At 37.3% G+C, this 26,784-nt stretch overlaps 1 protein-coding gene across 1 annotated transcript in view; it reads left to right on the top strand.

Moving 5' to 3' along the window:
• The window catches only part of Zfhx4 (zinc finger homeobox 4), a 173,194-nt gene that overhangs the window by 144,289 nt on the left and 2,121 nt on the right, over window positions 1-26,784 (top strand). The window contains exons 6-10 of the mRNA XM_047517966.1: window positions 7,117-7,233; window positions 13,738-13,871; window positions 14,088-14,288; window positions 14,799-14,916; window positions 15,469-20,895. Coding sequence (XP_047373922.1) covers window positions 7,117-7,233; window positions 13,738-13,871; window positions 14,088-14,288; window positions 14,799-14,916; window positions 15,469-20,895 — 5,997 coding nt within the window. The remainder of the gene's footprint in view (window positions 1-7,116; window positions 7,234-13,737; window positions 13,872-14,087; window positions 14,289-14,798; window positions 14,917-15,468; window positions 20,896-26,784) is intronic.

Below are 26,784 nucleotides of genomic sequence, written 5' to 3'. Positions count from 1 at the left end.
CTCCCTCCCCCACACCTCAAATCCATAAAGGTTTGATTAATGACTTTTACACAATATGGCAAAAAGCAAGACTTATGACAAAAATGTCAAGCTAAAAAGAGACAAGACATTTCTTTATTGCTTTCCAAACAAAGACATTGAAATTGGCATCTTCACCTCAATCTCTGAGAAACTTTAGATGTAGATCTTCCTATGCCTTCTGAATATTTTCATCTACATGTTCTACTGAAAAGTCAAATACAAAATTCCAAACTGAACTCTTTTCTGCAAAATCATTTCTACTTTTCTCCATCTCAGTTTATGACATCAGGCCATTGATATACTGACCCAAATAAAAAAAACTAGCAATTGTCAGTTTTACTTAAAATATTTGTGAGTTCCTTCTTTGTGCCTGGGACTTCTGGGTCCACATTATGAATAAGGTAGACTGGGGTCCCTTATATTAGGTGACATTTCTAGATAGATAAACAATGAATTTGTAGACTGCAATAATTCTTTTAAAGGATGTGAAAGCAGTGATAGACTAGAGCAGAGATTCTTAAGGTGTGGTCCCCTCATGGACAGCATCAGCACAACCTAGGAACTTGTCACAGAACATGTTCTTGGGTGCACCCAAGACCTAAATCAGAAACATTGGGAGTGAGATCTAGCAATGTGGTTTCACAAGCCCTGCAGGTGATAGTGAATTCTGGACAAGTTTGAGGACCCCTCTCCTGTGTGACAGGTGATGTGACTTTACTAGCAATGATCAGACAGGTTTTTTGAGGAAGTAACAGATGAGCTGAGTTGAGTCCTGATTAAGGAGCAGGGCCAATTATGCAAGGATTCTGGGAAAACATATTCATACAGAGGTGGGAAGAAGTTGGTTACACTCCCGGAGGAAAAGGAAGGCTAGCATGGAGGAAGATGGGAAAATGGAGAATAGCAACATCTAGCCTGATAAGAAAAGCAGGCAAGGGCCTAACCATTCCATCCATAGTGAGGAGTTGATGTGTTATTCTAAGTGAAATAGCAAATGATTCCAGGGCTCAAGCAGAAGAGCAACTTGATTTTCCTTAGCGTTACAGAATAAGTTATGTGAAAGCAAGAGTTAGTCTTACTTATTTGTGAGACCTTTACAGTAATACAGATAAGTTTCTAACAATACTGGCAAGAAAAATGTAAAATAGATGAATGCAGTATGAACTAACTGATGTCAAACAATGTACCACACAATGGTACGTGGAAATTATCTTTATATTTTTTTATTTGCCCTAATAGGAAACATTTTCTGAAAATAGCAATTCATTTTTCTTTGTGTAAGATGCACCTTGAATAGTGCCTGAAAGAGAGTGAGCAGGCAATATATATTAGTTAGAATGCTAAATTAAATTTAGGATGCAAAATTGGAGGAAGAAAGGGAAGTCTTTGGAAGTAGAAGTACTTCCAGAGACTTGTTGATGAATAGAAATGCATGTGAATGGGAAAGAGAAGAGTCCAGGATAGCTTGTGGTGGATGGTGGCACAATTAACTGAAAAGATGAAGTTGGGAGAAAAATGGTATGAGGTGTGTTAAATGGAAGAACATATTAAGTTTGCTATACCTGTTAGATATCGATGTGCAGATGCATACTTTAAACCTATAGGATTAGATGAGATCATGTAAAACGATAATATACATAGGGAAGAGGGCTTGGTACCAATGGGGGAAGTGCTTGACATTTGGTATTTAATGAAGTAGTTGTGAGTCCCTAGCAAAGGTGAACTTTTAGAGTGGTAGGATGAAACCATAGTGTCTAATCCAATGAAATCCAAGAGAGGTGCATTTTTCCTGAGGAAAGGAGTAGCAACATCAGTTGAAGAAAGTAAATTAAGTGACTTTAAGTGATGCAGAGAAGTGACTTGTAAGATTTCATAGCCTGGTGGTCATTGGTGACTTCTGAAAAACACTTAGAAAAAAGAAGCCACACACACACACACACACACTTTTTTTTTTTTTTTAAGAGAGGACTAAATGATGAGTGTAATTTTGCAGAGAGAACATAAACACCCTTTTACATTTTATTGAAGGGGAATAGAAGAATAGAGTCAAGTTTGGACTATTCTCTTTCTTCCTCCAATTTTGCATCCTAAATTTAATTTAGCATTCTAACTAATATATATTGCCTACTCACCCTCTTCCAGGCACGTTCAAGGTGCTTCTTATAAGAGAACTGAATCACTATTTTCAGAAAATGTTTACCTATTAGGGCAAATAAAAAATATAATTTCCACATACCATTGTGTGGTACATTGTTTGACATCAGTGTACAGGAAGAAAAAAAAAAAAGTCTTATTCAGAAACAGTAATCTTAAAGTTCAGAAAAAACTTTTTGTTGAAAAAAACAGTGAACAGTACTAATATTAATACAATGATCATTTCTAGTACTTATTTTGTGCTAGACTCTGCTGATTTTCATACATTATCTCATAATAAACATATGGAGTATGTATTAACTATTTTTCCAGATCTTGAAACTGATGTTTCCCAAGGTAGGCATGAAGGAAGAAATGGGAGTTATACTGTAAAGAAAAGTTGTTCTAGATAAGATAGCAAATGTAGTGCTCTGTATAGGGAGGGAGGGGACTTTAGAATAGTTTGATGCTTGTTCCATAAGTGCTTACAAAATATGACTGGGACCAGGAACATCAGCATCACCCGGTGTCTTGTTAGAGATGCAAGTTCCCAGGTCTTACTCTCAACTTACTAAATTAGAAACTTTAGAGGTAGGGCCCAGCAATTGGTTTTAGTTGGTCCTCCAGGTGATTCTGATGCCCTAAAGTTTGCATATCAGTTGCTTGGCATGAAATGAAGACAGATGGGGTGTAGACTAGTACTCTCTATGGCAGAGGTATTCTTGCATTGCACAGAAGGAGCATTTTCTTTTTATGTGATGGGGGTCACTGAGAACTTTAAGTAGAGGAGTCAAATTTAGATAGAAAATATAGAGGGTGTATTTGAATGGTGAAGGACTGGACAAAGGGACGTTGAAAGAGTGCAGGAGAAAATTCTCACAAGCCAGTTGTCATGAATAGAGATGCTCAATATATAAAACTGAAGACATTTAAGTGACTGTACTCTATTTCTGTTTTACATTATCACTCCATGGGCTTTGAAAATATACAGTGTGTTTTCATTCATGAAAGCTCAAAAAGTTCTTCTTAGAGAGTGGAATAGGGATTACTAGAGACTCAGAAGGGTAGGGAAGAAGGGTTGGGGGGGGGTTGGACAATGGGTACCAGAATACAGTTAGACAGGAGGAATAAGTTGTAATGTTCTACAGCACAGTGGGGTGATTTTCATTTATAAACGACTTAGTATATATTTTGTAAAAACTGGAAGAGAGGAGTTTGAAGTTTCCCAACCCAAAGAAATTATAAATGTTTATGGAGACAGAAATGCCAATTACCCTGATTTGATCATTACGTATTATACACAAATAAAGTATATCAGTACACATGTATCAAATTATCACATCTTATCCTATAAATAATAGTCATTATGTATGAATTGAAAATTTTTAAAAATTGCACAGTACTGTCTTAGAAGACTCAGAATGGGGGTTCCCAAACCCAAGTGAATCCTGAAACAGAACAAGAACAATTGGCTGGCCTTAGATCAGAGGAATCTCATTGAAGTAGATTTGCTTAGAAATTGTATATTACAATTTTGTAGGATAAATTGATAGTGGTTTTCCAATCATTTTTGTTGTTGTTCACATCACAATATTCTAAGCTAGTCATTCAAAAGTTTTCTTTTAAATATAGTTGGTGTGTGGGTGTAGAGTAACATAAGATGATCATTTCAGGCATGTTAAAAATGCTGGGGGAAGGTAATTATACCATACCTCTGTAATATAAGACTAAAGTATTTTGTCTTCTTTCTATTATTCTGTAACATTTAAAAATGAAAATATCATTTGTCTGAAAATTGGGAAATTCTAGTGGAACCAAATACATATTTGAGCTTAAGTGAGATACAAATATAGATTACATATTCCATGAAGCAAAGGATAATTAACAATACACATGCCATGAAAGCAACAGTACTATGAAATGCTATAATACTTTCATTTCTTATTGAATTTAACAGTTTAGAGACAGTGGTGAAAATGAAGTCTTCTTTAGCATCTTTATTTTGGAATCCTATGTAATATATTTATCCCTTCAATTCTAAGGAGATTAAGACATTTAATGTTACGTATATTTTTTTTCCTGTAAAACATCTAACATTTTATGGCATTTTACAATTGAGGAAATGTGGTACTTGGAAATTAGAATGTAGCTGCTCCCTCCTCTGACCCCAAATTCAAACCTACAGGTTTTCTAGAGAAAGTGGTTTCTTCACATTAATACTCAGGACTCTAAAGTCTATTTATATAATGAATGTCAAATTTATTTCTAAAACTTTCTTTGAGAATGAAAGTGACCTTTTACTCTGACTTATATGAAACTTTATGGTGTGTATAAGTTACTTTGTGATTATTTTTTGCATGATTAAAAATTTGCAAAGTTCTTATGGCTCCAAAGAGCCTACCTGTAATAAACAGCTTTCGACTTCTAAACCACAAAACAGGTCTGAATTGCTTGAGCATTACAGCTAATTGCCTGCCTACTTCAAAGGAAGAACCAAAAAGAGAGAGGGAAAAAAAAAGTCACAGAAGCAGAGGCATTGCAGGCAAATCCACCTCTGAGGGTTATGAGTTGTGGCTTGGAGGAGCCGGGCAAAGTTATGGCCTCAGAACTGCTGTTTGCGATTAAGTTGATGGGGAGAGTCTATCCCACAATCTTTCCCTGCTGCGGACACAGAGTCTTTGTTCACATTCAGATTTCTCAAACTGTTGCCAGGGTCACGTGGAGGTCAGACACCACAGTGATGTATAGAAGAACATGTCTGGGAATTTCTCTCACACTTAAAACACATACCAGAAAATGAAGAAGAGGACCTTGCAAAATCTGTCTGATGAGACCCAGATTATAGTGTAGCTTTTCTTTTAGTGCCTTCATAATTTTCTTTTTCTTCTCCTGACACACAATGTTTTATTAATGTGAGTTGCGATAGCCCTTACAATTTTATGTCCCCTCAAGATAAGGACACTCAGTAGCACTCTGACACTTCATTTTCCAGCCCTGGGGGAAAAGTCCAGTAAATCTCCTCAAATAAGTCTTGCATCCCTTCACCACGATGAGTTGAAAAGAAATTGTCATGAGCCTGACTCTGGATATCACACCATATTTGTGGACCTGGCAGAACCACAACCTTCCGGCTTTGCAAACCCATTTGTCTGGAGCACTGTACCTGCCAGTCCAGCCAGTGCTGGAATAAGCCTGTGTTGGATCAGTAACTGATGGTTGCTGGTGGGTGAAAGCAGGATAAAGCCAGAAAAGATTCTTTATCTTCTTATAGTAAAATTTCCATGTGTTTTTGCCTGAAAGGGAAGCTTCCCCCAAACCTTAAGATGACTGATGACCTTAACCAGGGTCTCCCCTCTGCTTTTGTGCAAAGTGCAAAAATAGAATAAATGGATTCCTATGGCGCCTTGGAGGACTCACATTTGAACCAAACTCTTATTTGAATGTATTAAGTGTCCTTGTTTTCCCTTTAGCTTTTTGGAGTTTCCTATGGAGCCCCAAATGGTTTCCCCTCTGTTGTTTTCCTACTCACACAGTTGCAGAGCATGGCTGGCAAGCGAGGCACTAAATATAATTTTTTTTTTTTTTTTGTGCTCAGCTGCTACATATGACAGTGGATATTTCATTCTGCTGTCAGAATGTTATTAATAAAACATGGGGTGTGGAGAGGGCCACGATTTCCCCTTTCAATCACTATAGCATTTGCAATGAAAATTGTATTCAGTGTGTAATTTTCAGTTAATGCTTGACACTTAAAATGTCCGTAGCAGCGTTTTGTATGGTTATTGAAGGGTTAATTGTATCATGTTCTCTGCATAAAAGCTCTGCTTATCAAAAGCAAATAGAAGAGTGTATGCAAATGTGTGTCGATGACCTTTTGCCTTTCCAGGGTTAATTTATATGGTCATTAAAGATTTTATGAAATTGAGCAGCCTGGTGCTTCAAATCCCATTTTACCTTCTTCTCCTAATTTATGTAATTCCTACCTGAACCGGGGAATATGATTTTTATTTTTTGTGCTGCAATGAAAACAGCATGCCATGCTGTGGGGAGTTGCGAGCCTGGTTATCTGGCATTACTCAGATTGCTAAAAATTCATTAAAATGTGACATCAGCACACTGAGAGACAAATGATCGCAGGATGAAAGAGAACAGTGGGCCTTTCACGGATTAGTGCTGCACAGCCCCAGCATAGAGGCTAACTGCATAAACAGATTAATCCACCAGCAGTGGCATAGCTAAGATTTACAGAATAATTAAATAGGTTTGAGTTACTATGAGGATTTCCATGTAATCTAGCTGGTGTGAACCCGTGAATGAGGTGTGGGGTGATGTGGTTGTCATAGAAGTACACCTTGTTATGTCCTCGACCCTGTATAGCTCCCCCTATTTTTTTAAAAAAATATTCCTACTATAACTAAAGTTTCAAACTCTTCCTCTACCCAAATTTCACAGAATTCCTCTGAGTTCTGGGATCCAAAGGAAGGAACAATACCTGTCTTTTATTTAACCCATTGTTACATTATTTCACTAAAGCTTTTTTCTAAGAATCTGGTTTGTTCTGACACCTATTCAAGTCCAAGGAACAGGGTTCACGTTGCTAGAAGGTCCTACTGTTGAAAGTACAGAAATTCCTTCCACTAATTTTTTAAAAAACTTTTTCATCTTAAATTTTATCAAACTATACTAAAAATGATTTCTTTTTTTTATTTTTCTTTTTTTTAATACAGACGCAGGCTCTCAATGGATAAAATCAAAGTTGCTTTAGATAAAAATTTGCATGGGTACAGTCAGCATATTCTAACATGGACTTTTGCATAGATGTATGTTCTCTTTTGAGCAGGAATAGCTACACACAATTCATAAATAAAGTTCTAAAGTGGCCACCAAGTTTATTTTAATGTGTGTTTTAGGTTTTTGGTTTTTTTTCCTTCAATTCTATTCACTGGTCTTGTTTCTTAACAGAAGAACAAAGTGAGGAGATAGAAGGAGCTATTAAGCCCCCAGCAGTGACTGAGGATGATGAGAAAGATGCAAGTGAGAGGGACAATGGTGAAGGCAAGAGCTCTCATAAAGATTCTGGTAAGATGCTCCACTCTTTCCCCTTTCATTTTCCTCCACCCATCTATTCCCTGCAATCAGCCTTTCCTTCCTCCCCCCCACAAAGCTTATTAAAAGCTTTTATTCATTTTAAACTGTCTGAACATTCCTACTACTATTCATTGCATGTGCATTTTGCATGTGATTTCTATCAGTAGCCTCCCATTGACCTATTTTTAATCATAACCATCTGACAGAATAGATGTGGATAACTTGAAGAATATTACAGGACGACCAGCAAGATTATTTTTTAATCAAATCAGTTTGTGTGCTTGTAATTTTTTAAGCGCCTTTCATTAATCTTAGCTATACTTGTGATTCCTCTGATGGCATATTAATTTTTCATAAGCATAGGATTAGATATCACTTGAACTTTGTCATTCAATCATAGGTACCCCCTCCCAAATCACATAACCCTAAAAATAAGTGCTATTTTTCCTCTTTTTTTTTTTTTCAACTTACACTCAGGAATTTGCCCTTTTTAAGGGCATCTATTTGAAGCATTTCAAACAAAATCCAGTGAAAAAGTTTACAGATGATTCAGCCTAAGAAAGAGGAAATATCATTGAAAAGGGATTAGGTGCTGGGTAATTTTGATCTTCCAGAATAGACAAATCCCAGTAATGAAAGCTACTGTCTTTGAAAACAAACCTTCGTGTCATGACATTTACTTGTGCACAAACAAACCCTAGGCCAGCATCTGGTGTAGATACCTAAGGCTTTTTCTGTGTTTGATTTGGCAAATATATGGCTTCATCCATGCTTTGTATGTATGAGATGGAAATCTATGGTCGCAATGAATATTACATTGGCTACTTTTGCTGCACGCTATACCTAGTTTTATTATGTTGGACTCATTGAAGCAGAAGAAGTGCTGAAACGGGTTCAAGCCTATTAGTTTCAGGTAGTCATCTATCTTTTTCTTGAATTCAAGTGACAGCTGCATATAAAGGAGCTTGTATTCACTATAAGATATTGGATTGAGCAAAATGTATCATTTTTTACATACAAGTTTATTTAAATCTGAATTATCCTATATTTGTAATTCATTGTCTTCATATCTTAGTTTTGCTTGCCATTCAAAAATTATCTAAAGTGACTCCCTGCTCCAACCACACCTTTTACTACTGATTTTCTTAGAAGAATCTAGGAGAAAAGTATGTTTGTTATTTGCTTCTAGGATATAGTGTCTAACATATGATTCTAATTTGATTTAAACAAAGAGGATCTAAGGTTGGTATTGAGCCTAAAGCTAAATCACTGAAAAGATGCCATAGCAGTATATTAGCTAGTTGGCTCCTAAGGCTACTGTCAAGGAATTCGAAGAACCTAATGATCAGTTAATGTCAAGGGTAGTACTATCTAAACTTCATTTGAAAAGGACTGGAAATAGCAAGGTGGTCAGTTTATTCACTTTATGATGGACTTCATCAAGGCTAGCTGCTTGACTGGCTCAGGGATGGCAGTATTTCTCTGCTTTCCCAGAGTAGTACCAAAACAGATTGCAAAGTGTATCCTTCTTATTCTTCAGAAGAGTGTGTAAAATACCCAGATATCACATTAGCATTTATTGAGTGCCTATGTAATACTAGGACTTTATGAATGGTATTAAATATCTAATATCTAGTACCTTGTGAAGGATGGATTCTGGGAATACCTTGAAAATGGATCCAGTCTTACCATTGAGGAAAGATTCTTGCTTAGAACATACCACAGATGCAGGACTCTACCTCCACCAATGCTGTTTACTTACTGCTCTGCATAAATAATGGACCCAATGGCTCCCTAATGTCCTGATGAGTTATGGTCCTTCCTTGGGTGCCTAATTGCACCACACAGACAGAACCTGGGTGTCTGAGAGGACATAGAACATTGCACAATGGTAGTTATTTAAAACAAATTTTATTCCCATAAAGGTCTTCCCACATGCATCTACAGGGATAAAAATTAGCTTTAAGCAAGCACCAACTAAAATCAAATGCTGAGATGCAAATATTTCACTTTGAAATCTCCCAGCCTTCAAGAGAGTTCTTGTTATTGGAAACTAACATGAAGTTATAACAAGGCTTTGTGCTTTTTCAATTGACAATCATTAGGTTAAAGAATTTCTACATGGATTTTTTTTCCTTGTAAATATTTCTAATGATTAAATAACTATCCACATAATTCCATATATATAAATATTTTATCAGTTAAAAATATCAAAAAATATTAACAAAATTATAATTACTATCTTAATATGTTAGATGGGAAAACAGTTTGACCCCACTTTAAAACAGAACTTTTTAGACAGGAAGGAATTAACACACGTTAGGAAGGCTGTTTGTGTAAGCTGTTGTGCTGTGTGGCTGACACTAATCTGTAGAACTGGAGCTCTCAAAATGAGACTTGGCAATATGCAAGTTATATTTGTTGAATATTCATTCATAATAGAAAAGCTTCCTAATGCCTCATTTATATTGTCATTTAAATCTAGTGCCACTTTAGATTAATTATAATCCAAATTATAGCTCTGTGCAGTACAAGAATTAATATAGAGTTTATCCAGATTAATACATTTGCATTGAAAATGTAATATGTCTCTGCCATGGCTAAGGGGACCACTTTTTAATAAGGGAGTAAACATGAGGAAAGATGGAAATTAACCTTCATTATTGCAATTAAAATTATCCTTTCATTTTAGTCTCATTAGAAAGAATACTGTACTGGTAATTATAATTTAGAGTTATTTAGAGTTGAATAACATCTGTTATATCCAAGTTTTATAGTATTCAAACTTTATCAAATATATTGACTCATAAATAATAACTCTGTTTTGTTTTATTGTTTTTTTTCAAGATTTGCTTGGGGTACACATGCATTATTGGGTTTTCCTCATTTGTTATGAGTATAAACCATTTTACAACCTTCTGTATTTTAGGGATTGAGAATTATTAAGTAGGCATATCTGAATTGAAATGAATTATGTCATTTTTATATTAGCAATCTCATGCAAGTTAGCTAATCCTATAACTGACAGATAATCATTGGCTCATCTGTGTGGCAGTGCTTATTTGTAATTTAACTTCATTTTTTAGGTAAAATTCATTAAAATGGCATTGTTCTTTGAGAATGTTTTAATGTCCTTTATAATGCAAAATATATTATGATCTATTTTAATTTTTTTCTGGTCTTTGGTAACAAACAGGGTTTACTTCAAATAAGATTGCAGATATAAACTATAACTAATCACAAAATATGATCAAACCTTCCTAAAATTAATTGACCCTTATCTAATAAAAGGCATTTCTAGGAAAATAGAATTCAAGAAAAACCCTAAGGAAATTTCCTATAATATACCAGGAATGGCATAGTATTAAACTTGAGATAATACCCCTGTGAGTACAAAAGACAAGCATGTATAAAATGTGTCTTCCATTGTCTTTACAAATAATCCTTCCAACTTCCCTCCTTCCTCCCCAAGAGTCATTTTTGTCATATGTTATTACACTTCAGTATTCTCTCCTTCTTACTGTGAATGACTTGCATTTCTGGGGCACCTAGCTAATGTTAGGCAGGCTAACCTTTATTTATAATTTTATAGCTTCTTAATTTAAAGCAAAATGGTCTTTGGAAAGTTCACAACTAATGTGAACAGTCATGGTTCAGCCAATGCAGTTAATTAGCCAAATAACCCTATAATAGTTGACTTAAAAGTTAAATTTTACTTTCTTGATGCAACACAAAACATTGCTAAATTCAAAAGCGATTATATATATATATACATATACACATATATTAAATATTTTCAGTTATAGATGGATGCAGTTCCTTTTATTTAATTAATTTATTTATTTATTTATTCATGGTGCTGAAGATAGAACCTAGAGCCTCACACATGCTAGGCAAGCACTCTATCACTGAGCTACAACCCCAGCACCAAAAGCAATTATATTTTTGATAAATATTAATAAGCTTAAAATAATATGTTCTTAATACACAGGTATAAATTATACCCCAAAAATGCACATTACTGTATAGGCTTAGTATAATGTTTCAAACCTTGAAATCATATGTTTTCATGTTTTGTTTGTTTGTGTAACTGGGACTTAAACCCAGGGGTGCTCTGCCACTTAGCTAAACCTCCAGCCCTTTTTTCTTTTTGTTTTGAGATGGTATCTCACTGTGCTGCCCAGGTTGGCCTCAAACTTGCAATTCTCCTGCCTCAGCCTGGAGTTGCTGAGATTGCAAGCAGGCACCCTCATGCCTGGTTTTTTATTCATCTTCTATAGTATCAATGTTAGGATAAGATACCACTTATATATATTTATGTAAATAAGTCCATGACTATACATTTAATATAATTTTATGCAAAGTTTATTCTATTTCTAATGCTCCAGAGGACCTGCAAGCAACAAAAGTCATGAGCATTCTTTTTCATTTAAGTCTTGAATGGACTTAAAATTTGGTCTTGTCCAATTCTACCAGTAACATAAAACAATGATAAAGGAATACATCATAGTATTCATCTCTTAAGGAAGCATATTCCTACTCATTAATGGAAACTTTTAAAGAAAAATCTCACTGGTGAAGGCAACTGGACACCTGCTGATTTAAATGACAGTCAATTTTGCACAACTTGATCTGACACATAAACAGTGAATTTACAAATATTAAATATATCATTTTTGTAAATTTTTAAACATCTACTAAACAATAGCACAAAATATATTCTGCCTTTACACTGAAAAAGAAAAATAAATTTTGATTCCAGATTTAACTGTGAGATGAACATCCCCAGTTTCAGTACTTCTTTGGGTATCAAATATGTACATACTTTTTAATTGATATGATGAAACTTTTAAATCTACTTCAAATTTAAGTTTATTCAAATACAAATAAGACAAATTATTTTTTAAATATCTAAAAAGAATTAAAAATTCTCCAAGGAATATGTAAATAAAGAACAAAAGGATCAATTAAAATAAAATTCAATGTTTATAAATCCAGAAATGAATATCAGTATAATCTGTTGAAAACTCAGCATTAATTCTGTATGTCAGGAACTAATTCAAACCTGAAGGGAATCAAATTATTGTCATTATATCATTTCAGTTCTATTTTAATTTTGGTCTCCCCAGAATCACTCTAAAATTTCTTTTGAATTTGAAATTTCTGAATTTATTTATGTGGTATAAATTATTCATCTCTACCCAGAGTAGAAACAGAATTGATTTCTTTTTGTTCATTTTTACCTTGTTTCCACAACACCCTTGACCTTATTTTAAAATTAAAAGTGGGTTATTTTGCAAAAAAAAAAAAAAAAAAAAACTACAATTTGTACTTTTATATGAACTGCATGTGGATTGAAAAAAAGTCAAGATAAATCTTCATGCACAGCATACAATCAGATTACGCCTGGACTATATATTTACGCTGGGTCTGATAGCAATCAATGGTTTAGCTTCATTGCATTTCAAGATGTATTTGCACCCAGTTGTCCAGTGATAGTGTCCTCACCCTGGAAATAATTTAGTTGCAAATTGACTGGAAGATGGTGAAAATTGAAAGTTAAAATTAGAAATACTCATAATAAACAGCAGAAAAAAGGTCAGATGATGCCGTGCTATGATGAGATTGGAATGGCTGGTAAATGAGGTTTTGTGTTTGTCGTGAGATGTATGTGACGTGCCTACCCAATGTCGCTGTAATATCTAGCCTCACAGAGGAGATTATCGGGCAAATTGATGCTGGAAAGAATTTTCTGTTAGATTGGGAAATTAGAATTGTGCTCTTTTCTTTGATGTGTGTGAGACTCCACCACATTATATTGCTCATCGGGGCAAAATTTTAAGTTGTCTTTAACACCAAATATTTGGATTAACCTTATAAAACAATTGTCTTCTTAAGATTTCTACTGTAATGCTGTGTGTACAGCCAAGTATTGAAACATCTCCAGCAAAGAGAATATACCTGATAGCAGTAACAGAAATGTAATGTACAGTTTGCTTTAATATCCCTTTAAATTTTACATCCATTAATGATGTCAAAATATTATTTTAGTTGCTGAGTTATAACAAGCCAGCTTTTCTTAGAGTTTTGAAATCTTCTCCTCCCTCAAGAATTTAGAAAAGAAATAGCTGATTAGATATTAATCAAAATAATGAATTTCCAAGTTAATATTTATGAATGGGAGTAGACTGAATTTAATGCGATGGAGGCAGAAGGGACACCAGAGAGCACACGTTATTGATAAACTCTCCAAGGCCACCTAGGGTTATCTAAGCATGAGACACAAGTGCATTTGAAAATATATTTATAAAGTCCACTTAGTGGATAAAAAGAAATGGTGTTTTTTTGTCTTTTGGGCTTAGCATCAATTTAAAGTGCTTGTCTGATTCTTTTCATAATTCAGTCAATTGAGAGTCACAGTTACTTGAAAAACATAATTTTCTGATTATGATATCATGTTTATAATTTGAGTGCCCTGTTCTTTTTTGGAATCAGGAATAATCACACCAGAGAAGGAGCTAAAAGTCAGTGTGACAGGGGGCACCCAGCCACTCCTGCTTGCGAAAGAAGAGGATGTTGCAACAAAAAGGTCAAAACCTTCAGAGGACAGTAAATTCTGTCATGAACAGGTAAATAATGTTGTTTTCCCTTTTTGTGTAAACCTATTTTTTGTTTGTTTGTTTACTTGTTCCTAATGGTTTTTGAACCCCAAAGATTCCATATGATTGAAATGCACGTAGACATCTCCAAGGGCAATATTATTAACACTTGGTATTACTGCCAAAGTTCTGAAGTCATCAAAATACATTAACTCAGAGAGGTCGTGTTTATTCAATCTTTTCCAGTTCTATCAGTGTCCTTATTGTAACTACAATAGTAGGGACCAAAGTCGGATCCAGATGCACGTGCTGTCGCAGCATTCAGTGCAACCGGTCATCTGCTGTCCTCTCTGCCAGGACGTCCTCAGCAACAAAATGCACCTCCAGCTGCACCTGACTCATTTGCACAGTGTGTCTCCAGATTGTGTGGAGAAGCTGCTTATGACAGTAAGGATACCAAATGTTGATGCTTGTGTGACATGATCTGGATAAACTATCAATGCAAATATGTAATTATGAGTTGGTAGAAATTTATTTCTTCTGAGCTACTGAAAGGTCTTTTATTGACTGTGTTATAGAAATCACAGTAGAGGCCCATTTGTGGTCTCTTTTGCTTAGAGAAAAAAATATGATACAAAGCATAGCCTAATTAATTACGTGTTTTGTGGTCTTTTTATATCTGTAATGTTAATCAAATGACTCGTGGGCACTTTGCATTTCAAAGTTTCTTGATTATCATTATAAAAAAATAGACCTACAGAAAGCTTGAAACTATAATCAAGAGAAAGAAAAGAAGAATACAGCATGGTAACAGCATTGGTCTGAAATTTGAAGGGATAGATGGGCCTGCTTTGGTTGGAAAAATGCAAATGGGATATGCTACTGCCAAATGAGAGAAGTGATAGAGTTTATGATTTCTGGAGTACATTTAATCTGGAATGCTTTTGGTTTTTAAAGGTGCCTGTCCCTGATGTGATGATGCCAAACACTATGCTACTGCCAGCAGCCGCCTCTGAGAAGTCAGAGCGGGACACACCTGCAGCCATGACAGCGGAGGCATCTGGGAAATATACAGGTATTCCAGCTTATGAGGAAGATCTGTGGAAAAAGCACTCAGGGTCTTGACCTTGTGGCAGTGCTCCAACATTCTTACTATTAAAGATTTATTTTTTAAAAAGCATGAAGGGAAGAAAATGAATGATGTTTCCATGAACCTTATTCTTCAAGGTATATTTGACCAACTGGTTATCTTGACCTGTCCTTGAGGAACCCAGTTGCTGAACAGCCAAGAATATTGTATGTTGTTTTAATTCACAAATACCAAGGTTATAGCCCTTGGTATTGTGCTGATTGCAGCATATTGTATTTTTTTTTTTTTTTTTTTTTTTTTACTCTTGACTTGTTTTCTTCCCTACCTCAAATTCCCTAAGATCGGTGATGATTTCTTACTCACCTTCATATCTTCAATGTCCAGTCCAATGCTGTCCATATAATAGTTACTCAGTAAACATTTCTTCAAATAATCAATTAAGCAGAGATCTTTACAGGGTCCTGTTTGCAATCTTTATCGACATTGGAACAGTAGGTTTCTCACTTTAACAGATACATTTGTGCTTTCTTTGAACAGGTGAAAACCCAATGGATGAGAAAAGTATGGCAGGTCTCGAGGATTCAAAGACCAGCGTGGAAATAAAGAGTGAGGAGCAAAAATCAGCAAAAGAACCCTCAGAAGTGTTGGAATGGAATAAAAATAGCAGTAAGGATGTGAAAATCCCTGACACACTGCAAGATCAACTAAGTGAACAGCAAAAACGGCAACCGCTCTCTGTTTCTGACCGCCATGTTTATAAGTATCGCTGTAACCATTGTAGCTTGGCTTTTAAAACTATGCAGAAGCTTCAGATACATTCCCAGTATCATGCAATTCGGGCTGCAACAATGTGTAACCTCTGCCAGCGTAGTTTCCGTACATTCCAGGCTTTAAAAAAACACTTGGAAGCAGGCCACCCTGAACTGAGTGAAACTGAACTTCAACAGCTCTATGCCTCCTTGCCCGTGAATGGTGAACTTTGGGCAGAAAGTGAAGCTATGGCCCAGGATGACCATGGCTTAGAGCAGGAAATGGAGAGAGAGTATGAGGTGGACCATGAAGGGAAGGCAAGTCCTGTAGGAAGTGATAGTAGTTCTATTCCAGATGACTTGGGCTCTGAACCAAAGCGGACCTTACCTTTTAGAAAAGGGCCCAATTTTACAATGGAAAAATTCCTTGATCCATCTCGTCCATATAAATGTACAGTGTGTAAAGAGTCATTCACCCAAAAGAACATTCTTTTGGTCCATTATAATTCAGTGTCTCACCTGCATAAGTTGAAAAAGGTTTTGCAGGAAGCCTCCAGTCCCGTCCCACAAGAAACTAACAGCAGCACAGACAACAAACCCTACAAGTGCAGCATCTGCAATGTTGCATACAGCCAAAGCTCGACGTTGGAAATCCACATGAGGTCTGTGCTCCACCAGACAAAGGCCAGGGCTGCAAAGTTGGAGCCCAGCGGGCATGTGGCCAGTGGGCACAGCATTGCAGCAAACGTGAATAGCCCTGGCCAAGGGATGTTAGATTCCATGAGTTTAGCAGCAGTCAACAGCAAAGATACCCACTTAGATGCCAAAGAATTAAATAAAAAGCAAACTCCTGAATTAATCTCTGCTCAGCCTACACATCACCCACCACAGTCACCAGCACAAATTCAGATGCAACTGCAACATGAGTTACAACAGCAAGCTGCGTTCTTTCAGCCACAGTTTCTAAACCCAGCCTTTTTGCCTCATTTTCCCATGACCCCAGAAGCACTGCTGCAATTTCAGCAGCCTCAGTTTCTCTTTCCATTCTACATACCTGGGACAGAGTTTAGTCTGGGTCCAGATTTGGGCTTACCAGGCTCTGCCACATTTGGTATGCCCGGCATGACGGGAATGGCTGGCTCTTTGCTTGAAGATCTGAAGCAGCAGATTCAAACCCAACATCATGTTGGCCAAACTCAACTCCAGATTCTACAGCAGCAAGCACAACAGTACCAAGCCACACAGCCCCAGCTGCAGCCTCAGAAACAGCAGCAGCAACAGCAGCAGCAGCAGCCACTGCAACAGCAGCAGCAGCAGCAGCAACCAAGCAAAATATTGAAACAAGAGCAAAGTAATTTAACCAGTACAGACTGCCAGATCATGAAGGACATACCGTCTTATAAGGAAGCAGAAGAGATTGCAGAAAAGCAAGAGAAACCAAAGCAAGAATTTGTAAGTGAAGGTGAAGGACTCAAAGAAGGCAAAGACATAAAGAAGCAAAAATCCTTGGAACCATCCATCCCTCCACCCCGAATAGCCTCGGGAGCCAGAGGAAATGCAGCCAAAGCTTTATTGGAAAACTTTGGTTTCGAACTAGTCATTCAGTATAATGAAAACAGGCAGAAGGTACAGAAGAAGAACAAGAATGGCGAAGGGGAAAACACTGACAAACTGGAATGTGGAACGTGTGGTAAATTGTTCTCCAATGTTCTCATCTTAAAGAGTCACCAAGAACATGTACATGGACAATTTTTTCCCTATGGAGCACTAGAAAAATTTGCTCGCCAATACAGGGAGGCCTATGACAAGCTTTATCCAATTTCTCCCTCTTCCCCTGAAACACCACCACCACCTCCACCTCCGCCTCCGCCTCCTCCCCTGCCGCCAGCTCCCCCACAGCCTTCTCCCATGGGTCCTGTGAAAATCCCAAATACGGTTTCTACTCCTCTGCAAGCTCCACCACCCACTCCCCCGCCCCCTCCACCACCCCCTCCTCCTCCACCCCCTCCCCCTCCACCTCCACCTTCTGCCACTCCCCAGGTTCAGCTGCCTGTTTCTCTGGACCTTCCCCTCTTTCCTTCCATCATGATGCAACCTGTGCAACACCCTGCACTGCCCCCACAGCTTGCCCTGCAGTTGCCACAGATGGATACCCTCTCTGCAGATCTCACTCAACTTTGCCAGCAGCAGCTCGGGTTAGATCCCAACTTCTTAAGGCATTCACAGTTCAAACGCCCACGGACAAGAATTACAGATGATCAGCTAAAAATCCTGAGGGCTTATTTTGACATCAATAATTCTCCAAGTGAAGAACAGATCCAAGAAATGGCAGAGAAATCTGGCCTCTCTCAAAAAGTTATCAAACACTGGTTTCGAAATACACTTTTTAAGGAACGACAGAGAAATAAGGATTCACCATACAACTTCAGTAACCCTCCTATAACTGTTTTGGAAGATATCAGAATTGATCCACAGCCCGCCTCTTTAGAACATTACAAATCGGATGCATCATTCAGTAAAAGGTCTTCTAGGACGAGATTTACCGACTACCAGCTAAGGGTTCTACAAGACTTTTTTGACACAAATGCTTATCCAAAAGATGATGAAATAGAACAACTCTCTACCGTTCTCAATCTACCCACTCGGGTTATTGTTGTATGGTTCCAGAACGCCCGGCAGAAAGCACGAAAGAGCTATGAGAATCAAGCAGAAACTAAAGACAATGAAAAGAGAGAACTCACAAACGAACGCTACATTCGAACGAGCAACATGCAGTACCAATGTAAAAAGTGCAATGTGGTTTTCCCCAGGATCTTTGACTTGATTACGCATCAGAAAAAACAGTGTTACAAGGATGAAGATGATGATGCCCAAGATGAAAGCCAGACAGAGGACTCCATGGATGCCACCGATCAGGTGGTTTACAAGCATTGCGCAGGATCTGGACAAACGGATGCAGCCAAAACCACTGCTGTCCCTGCAGCAAGTTCTGGCTCTGGGACGAGCACACCCTTGATTCCATCACCCAAACCAGAACCTGAGAAGGCTTCTCCAAAACCTGAATATCCCACAGAAAAGCCAAAGCAGAGTGACCCCTCTCCCCCTTCTCAAGGCACCAAACCAGCCCCATCGTTAGCATCGACTTCGGCAGACCCACCACAGGCACCCACAGCCCAGCCACAGACACAGCCACCAAAACAATCTCAACTTATTGGAAGACCTCCCTCAGCCTCTCAAACCCCCGTCCCTTCCAGTCCACTGCAAATTTCCATGACTTCTCTCCAGAACAGTCTACCTCCACAGTTACTCCAGTACCAATGTGATCAGTGTACAGTTGCCTTCCCAACTCTGGAACTTTGGCAGGAGCACCAGCACATGCACTTCCTCGCTGCTCAAAACCAGTTCCTTCACTCTCCATTCTTGGAAAGGCCCTTGGACATGCCCTACATGATATTTGACCCCAACAACCCTCTAATGACTGGACAGCTGCTGGGTAGCTCTCTCACACAAATGCCACCTCAGACCAGTTCCTCTCATGCCACAACCCCGGGCACTGTTGCTGCTTCCCTGAAAAGGAAAATGGATGATAAAGAAGATAATAATTGCAGTGAAAAGGAGGGAGGGAATAGTGGTGAAGACCAACACCGTGATAAGCGCTTGAGAACCACAATCACCCCTGAACAACTGGAAATACTCTACGAAAAATATTTGCTGGATTCCAATCCTACCCGCAAAATGCTCGATCATATTGCGCGTGAAGTCGGGCTGAAAAAAAGAGTCGTTCAAGTCTGGTTTCAGAATACACGTGCAAGAGAAAGGAAAGGCCAGTTCCGGGCAGTGGGCCCAGCGCAGTCTCATAAACGGTGTCCATTCTGCCGAGCCCTGTTTAAAGCAAAGTCAGCTTTGGAAAGTCACATTCGCTCTCGGCACTGGAATGAAGGAAAGCAGGCGGGTTACAGCTTGCCACCAAGCCCTTTAATATCCACAGAGGACGGAGGAGAAAGCCCACAGAAATACATTTATTTTGATTATCCATCTTTGCCATTAACTAAAATTGATCTATCGAGTGAGAATGAATTGGCTTCTACAGTGTCAACGCCTGTTAGTAAAACAGCAGAGCTGTCACCGAAGAATCTTTTAAGCCCTTCTTCTTTTAAAGCAGAATGTCCTGAGGATGTAGAGAATTTAAATGCCCCTCCTGCTGAGTCTGGATATGATCAAACTAAAGCTGACTTTGATGAGACTTCGTCCATCAATACGGCCATCAGCGATGCCACCACTGGAGATGAGGGCAACACTGAGATGGAAAGTACCACGGGAAGTTCTGCAGATGTGAAACCAGCTCTCTCTCCTAAAGAGCCGAAAACTCTGGATGCTTTGCCAAAACCAGCAACCACACCCACAACTGAGGTCTGCGATGACAAATTTCTCTTTTCTCTTACGAGTCCATCGATCCATTTCAATGAGAAAGATGGTGACCATGACCAAAGCTTTTATATCACCGATGACCCCGATGACAATGCTGACCGCAGTGAAACCTCCAGCATAGCCGACCCGAGCTCGCCAAATCCATTCGGGTCTGGCAACCCTTTTAAATCCAAAAGTAACGATCGGCCAGGTCACAAGCGTTTCAGGACCCAGATGAGCAATCTTCAACTCAAGGTTCTCAAGGCTTGCTTCAGTGACTACCGAACTCCAACCATGCAAGAATGTGAAATGCTGGGCAATGAGATTGGTCTGCCCAAACGTGTGGTCCAGGTGTGGTTTCAAAATGCAAGGGCAAAGGAAAAGAAATTTAAAATCAACATAGGGAAGCCTTTCATGATCAATCAAAGTGGAACGGAAGGCACCAAACCAGAGTGTACCCTCTGTGGGGTGAAATACTCTGCCCGTTTGTCCATCAGAGATCATATTTTCTCCAAACAGCACATTTCAAAAGTGAGGGAGACTGTGGGCAGTCAGCTGGATCGGGAGAAAGATTATTTAGCTCCAACTACTGTTCGGCAGCTGATGGCACAACAAGAACTTGATCGAATAAAGAAAGCTTCTGATGTTCTGGGCTTAACGGTACAACAGTCAGGCATGATGGACAGCAGCTCCCTCCATGGTATCAGCTTGCCAGCAGCCTATCCAGGACTCCCCGGCCTTCCTCCAGTCCTTCTCCCTGGAATGAATGGTCCATCCTCCTTGCCTGGATTTCCACAAAATTCAAACAGTAAGTTATTTAAAGGAAAGTCAGTCTAATTAATAGGTAGCACTAGGCAATCATATGTAACCAAGAACAGGGTGTGTTTGGATTTCAATAAATTATTTGAAATATATGTATATTGAGCTCTAAGTGGTAACCAAGAAGTAGATCAACCTGGACATGCAGAAAAATAAAGACTAGATAGATCATAGCAGATTCTTAGCAATGTATTCACTATTTTATCATCACATCTTTATACCTTAGAAGTATTTTTACATATCAATTTCAATAATAATTTCAAATGACATTCCAACACAAACACCTTGCATAGTATTTCACATACATATTTAAAAAAAACAAAACATTGAAAATCAGTCTTTTAATTTATGTTCTTTCCAAGGGAGAGGATTTTTGTTTTGCTTTTTTTTTTTTTAAATTTGTTTGCCTCCCTAGTAAGTGCAATGACATTCAAAAGTTGAAGGCGCTCTAACCACAGAAATTCACCCACATTGCACCTAGCACGTAATGAAGTGTATGTCTAAAGTTTAATTACTACAAATATGACTTCTTTGATAATTGGTAATTCAGTAATACTATGAAATTTTGATTTTTGTAGCATCCATTGCTACTTATTTAAATAAACTTATACCCTTAGAAATACATTACTGTTATTCCATGTCTTGATACTTCTCTGACCTGCCACAGCTTAGATTTATGTTTAAGGCATAACAAACTGAGCCATTTGAGGCAACCCCCCCAAATGCTGAATTCAATTCTGTGTTTGTTAAGAGAAATGTAATTTGAGCAGTTTAGATTTTGTGAATAAATTTATGTGTTCAATTATATTAGGTTGAATAAATTGAATATCATGCATTATACAATCATGCAGCCACAAATATTTTAAAAAGTTATGTATCACCCAAAATAGGAAGCATAGTTCTCTTGTAATTTTTTTTAAGTTTTAATTTTCAAATTATCAGTGGTTGTTTTTCCTAAGTAGAAAAATTGACATTCTAAGGAGACTTACCTAGCATTTACTAACTACATATATCTACAAAGTTCACAAAGAACATAATGAAAGTTTTTTCATTTCACAAATTGGACTTTTACAGAAATTTTGAACTTTTCAATTCCATCCTTCTCTTACAAAAAAAATTCCTATTGTGATATTAAGAAGTTACTCCCCTTTTAACAGGCATGGAAAAGGTGATATGCAATAGTCTCTTGGTTCAATGAAATGCAATAACCTCATCTGGTTCCCTGTCCTGAATGACTCGTTGACTTTAGAAAGAACAGAGCCCAGCAGCAACCAAAAAAAAAAAAAAAATGTTACTAGGAAAATGTCTACAATGTCCCTTCCTTTAGCTGTCACAATAACTCCCTGTCCCCTGAAAGAAGCTATGGCTTAATTGCCTGGATAATCTTGGGGCCTTAAATATTAGAACTTCAATTATGTTTTAGGTGTACATTTTAATTAAGCCAAACATAAGTATTTTTTTTTCATATGGTATCTGTCTTGTTACTTTGTGGTTCCCCTTTATGTGCCATGTGATTATTAATGACACAGAAAAGTGTCTTATGCAGAATTTCTATGATCGGTTATATAAAATAGAGGGCTTTTTTTATATTTTACACTGGTTAAGAACAGTTGAAGTGTCTATGCCTTTAATGAACAAGTCTGCTTTGATGGATAATTGGATTGTCACCTGTAAGTGGTGACTATAGCATTTTGTTTTTCTCTCCACTGGGTCAGCAGGTTTTTGCTGGAACATTGGGCCCTTCTGCCTATTGCCCTTCTGGTTTATCACTCGGATACTGGCCCACAGAGGGCCTGTATGGAAGAGGGAGACAGAAGGACAGAGATGCTTATGAAATATTTTAACATTTTTCCTCATTCTACTCATCATAAAAGTAATTTATATCCTTCCCCTGAAATATGGGCCTTTGTGTAATTGTCAACATTCCAGGAAAGACGTTGGAGGCAAGTCCTCCGCAGCTAGGAGTACCTTTAAACACACCAGGAATCAGCACTTTATCTGTTGCTTTATTAAATCATGGACCAAAACTGACTGGGAATGTTGTAAAGAGAAAAGCTCCATGAACATTGCTACCTACTGGAGTTTGCAATTTCTCTCGAATTAGTCCTTTGTTTGTGAGAAATGTTAAATGTTAGCACAGCAGAGTTATCAGTGGGGCTTCATCTGAGAGACTGAGTTCCCACACTTGGCAGTTCACATCTTCTTTAGGTTAATTTACCTGTGGTGGGGAGAGAGGAATGTTTTAACCACCTCATGGAGTAGAGAGTGGTTCTTCATCTTTCCATTGTCCTCTTCCTACTGTATCATTTCTCATCCATTAAGTACCTTTGCATTATGAGAGTGAGAGACTTCCCAGCTAAGTGAAATCTAAATGAGAAAACTACTTCATAAGTAAAATAGGTCTGTATTTTGAGAATATGACAAGTTCCTTTTGGACCAATTTCAATAGGTTTAGTTTAGGAAACTTCCTTTTAAAGACCTCCCATCCCTTTGAAGGTGGGCTTCAAGATTTTAATCTGAAGAAAATCACTACAAAGCACCACAGTGAATGTGAACTATGCTGTAAAGTAATGAGTGTGTCCAAAAGCTACCCCCCCCCAAATTTTTTCACATTTTAGTGTTTCTATCATGATAACATGGGGAAAAAAATGAAGAGTGGCAATGGAATATTATATACTTGTATATCTGGAGAAAATGAGAAAACTTTAAATTAACATTTTATCCTTTAGAATATTGGCTTCCTTTGGCATTTTGCTCAAGGTGAATGTAAAAATTATTTGATTTTATATTTTTAACTTATTTCTCATTTTGAACAGTATCTGATTTTAAATGTTTCACAAGTGTTTGGAAATACAGCTGAGCCTGATTTCATTAAATAAAAGTGAGAACATGCCTTTTGCTTTTTTTCTCAGAATTCATTGTAATTAACCAGCACATTTGAGGTAAATCTAGATAAAAGTATGTCCTTAATAATTTTAGCACACTTGTCATTGACTGCATATACATATTCATTTTAATTTTTACCTCAAAAAGAAATTTGGAACATCATAGTCTAAGAAACATGGAATTACATTCAAATTCTTTGTGGAGCAGTTTATTTTCTTCTGAAAGCCTTACTTTCAGGAATGACTGTTTAAGAAAAAAAAATACTATGATAGTATGAGATTATTCACAGAAAAAAAACTTTATTTTGGTCTAAGATAAATTTCTAAAAACTGGAATAGGAGTTAACAAACAGAAAAGTGTATGTATCATCAGCATCATAACTTGATGAAAGAAAAGAAAATTGGATATGCATTTGGTTTGGAGTTACCATCAATCATTCTGTATCATGATTATTATCAATCTCTTCTATGTTTGGTTTTCTGGGTACTTAATTTTACACTACACATTTTATGGTTTATATCATTTACATATAATCTCAATATTTGTAGTTTATTATTTCCCAACTGCTTTTTTCCTAAAAGTTTTAATTAGCAACTGTTTAATTGAGCTTATTTCTCAAGATGTTAAATTTCTAAAAATTACTGATAATCTCTGATCTGTATCATTTAGGATTCTTATTTCCGTGTTCTAAAAATTTCCATTACTTCATTATATGACCTCTGCATAGGAACAGATCACTACTATATAATGGGGAAAACCTGAGCCAACAACAATTGATCCATATTGCTTTCTAATTACAGTTGCTATTTTTTAATATCTTAATTCCTTAAAATTTTCTTTGTTTTAAATTCTCATGTCAGAGAGATAGGCAAGCTAGCAATTTCCTCAAATTCAGGTGTGTGTGGGGGGGATATACTAGTTGGAAGAGGATGCAATTAGTAGGAGACTGTACCCTTATACTTGACCTAGAACTAAGGTTGGTTTTGTGAGTAGGCAAAGAAACTGGCTACCAACACGTATCATTTTAACAACACAAAAGCTCTTTTGCCCTGCATAAAGTCTCCTCTACCCAAATCTCTCAGGCTTGAAATTTTATAATTAGGTCTTAATTCCTTTTGACTTATCATATTATCCTCTGTTAAGTGAAAACAAGCATAGAATACCAAGAAATCAGAACATCATGGCAAGATGAAACTTCAAAAATGATCTAGTATGTATTGAGACTTTTTAATAGTAGCATATTCATTTATTTAAGTCTTTCTTGTTAATACAGTGTTTTAGAGAAACAAGTGGAAAGCATATGGAGATAACCAGACATTGTAGGAATAAAGGCAAGGGAGATGAGGGTGCCAGTCCCCAAATGCAGCTCCTCTACTTTACATTTTTCCCTAGGGCTAGGTCTAAGTCCCATGACTCTCAGAGGTCTATCAAACTGAATTGGATTAAAGATCAAGGCATTTCCTCATTCATTCCTATCATATCCCTGCAAAGCTTAAGCCATTTTCATTTTAAATTTATTTCAAATGTGTGAGCCATTCTTCAGTAAAATGTGGGCACCTGCTCTCAGTGTTTCCTGGAAATACAATGTTATTTTCAAGGATATAATTTTTGATCTAGTTTGAATTTTTAATTAATCCAGGAAGAACAGAAGACAAATGTGAGTGGCAGCTATAAAAGAAACAGAGAAAAGAAAAAGTGTTACAAAGCAGACCAGAAAAGAGTTAGTGTGATAAGGTTAAAAAGAGCAGTTGTCAATAATAATCTAGGCTAATTGAGAGCAATATGATAATGATGGAGGTCAAAGAGAAAGTGATGTTGAACAGTTCACACCAGGACACCTGCAGATACCCAAATCCACAGATGCTCAAGTCCGTTTGTGAAATGGCATAGGATTTGCAAATAACCTATGCACATCCTTTCGTGTGCTTTAAATCATTCTAGATTATTATAGTACAAAATAAAGTATAAATGTTATATGAGTAGTTATACTGTATTGCTTAGGGAATGATGACAAGACAAAAAGTCTGTACATGTTCAGTATAGATAGATGCGTTTTTTTTTTTTTCTAAAAATGTGTTTTTGATCCAGAGTTGGTTGAATCAATGAATACAGAGCTCACAGATATGACTGTCATGAGTGTTAAGCCCAAGAAGAGTTTTCTTGGCTGGGTGGACTCCTGTGGAGAACCTTAATTTTTTCTAGCTAAAGATTAGATGCATACAATTTCTGTGTCACTTGTGCCTCTTTTTTTTTTAACACACATGTTGCATTTAGCATAGAGGTAAGACTATGACCAGAATTAAAACTTGGTTCCATTAAATCTTATGATCATTCCTTCTACAACTGTGCACCAATAGTTAAACCTGATTTACCTGCTCCTGGTTAATTCTTCTGTTAGTCCATGGAGCCTTCATCCCAGTCCTTGTGATCATTTGGTGAGCTCTTCCTACTTAGAGAATGAACTACCAGTCATCCATTAGGCTTCAGTCTGTTCCTTCTGCAGTCAACATTTTATTTGCCTCTAAAAACATTTTCAGGAAAGGCGCAGGCTTTTACAATTCCCTTTTCCATCCTGAACTGTCCTGTAGTTTCCCAGACAACTATCCAGCTCATAAAAATGGCTTCGTAATAGGTTCTTACCAGGCATGACATATGGAGTACTAGAAACCCAGCAAGATTTGCTTCTCATACCACCCATACATATCTACCTTCTGAATGTTATGCTTCCTTTTCTAATGAGATGAGAATCTTGTTTGAATGCCACAGGCAAACTTGGAAGAATCATGTTTTGAGGATGGTGAAGTTGAGTGCTAATAGACACAATTCCCGTCAAGGACTGTTAACCAGGTCTGTCAGGATGGCAATGAATAGCTTAACCTGAACCCTTCAAAAGAATGTCATGGCTAACGGTACTCAGTGTGGGCAATGAATAGCTGTGACTGCACTGATATTTATTTTTTGGCGTCCTCAGTGGTCACTTACTATTGCTATT

Source organism: Sciurus carolinensis, chromosome 1 (assembly GCF_902686445.1).
Source record: "Sciurus carolinensis chromosome 1, mSciCar1.2, whole genome shotgun sequence".
In the NCBI taxonomy this organism is placed as follows: domain Eukaryota; kingdom Metazoa; phylum Chordata; class Mammalia; order Rodentia; family Sciuridae; genus Sciurus; species Sciurus carolinensis.
Note: the sequence above shows the minus strand (reverse complement) of the source record. Positions and strands in the feature narration are given on the sequence as shown.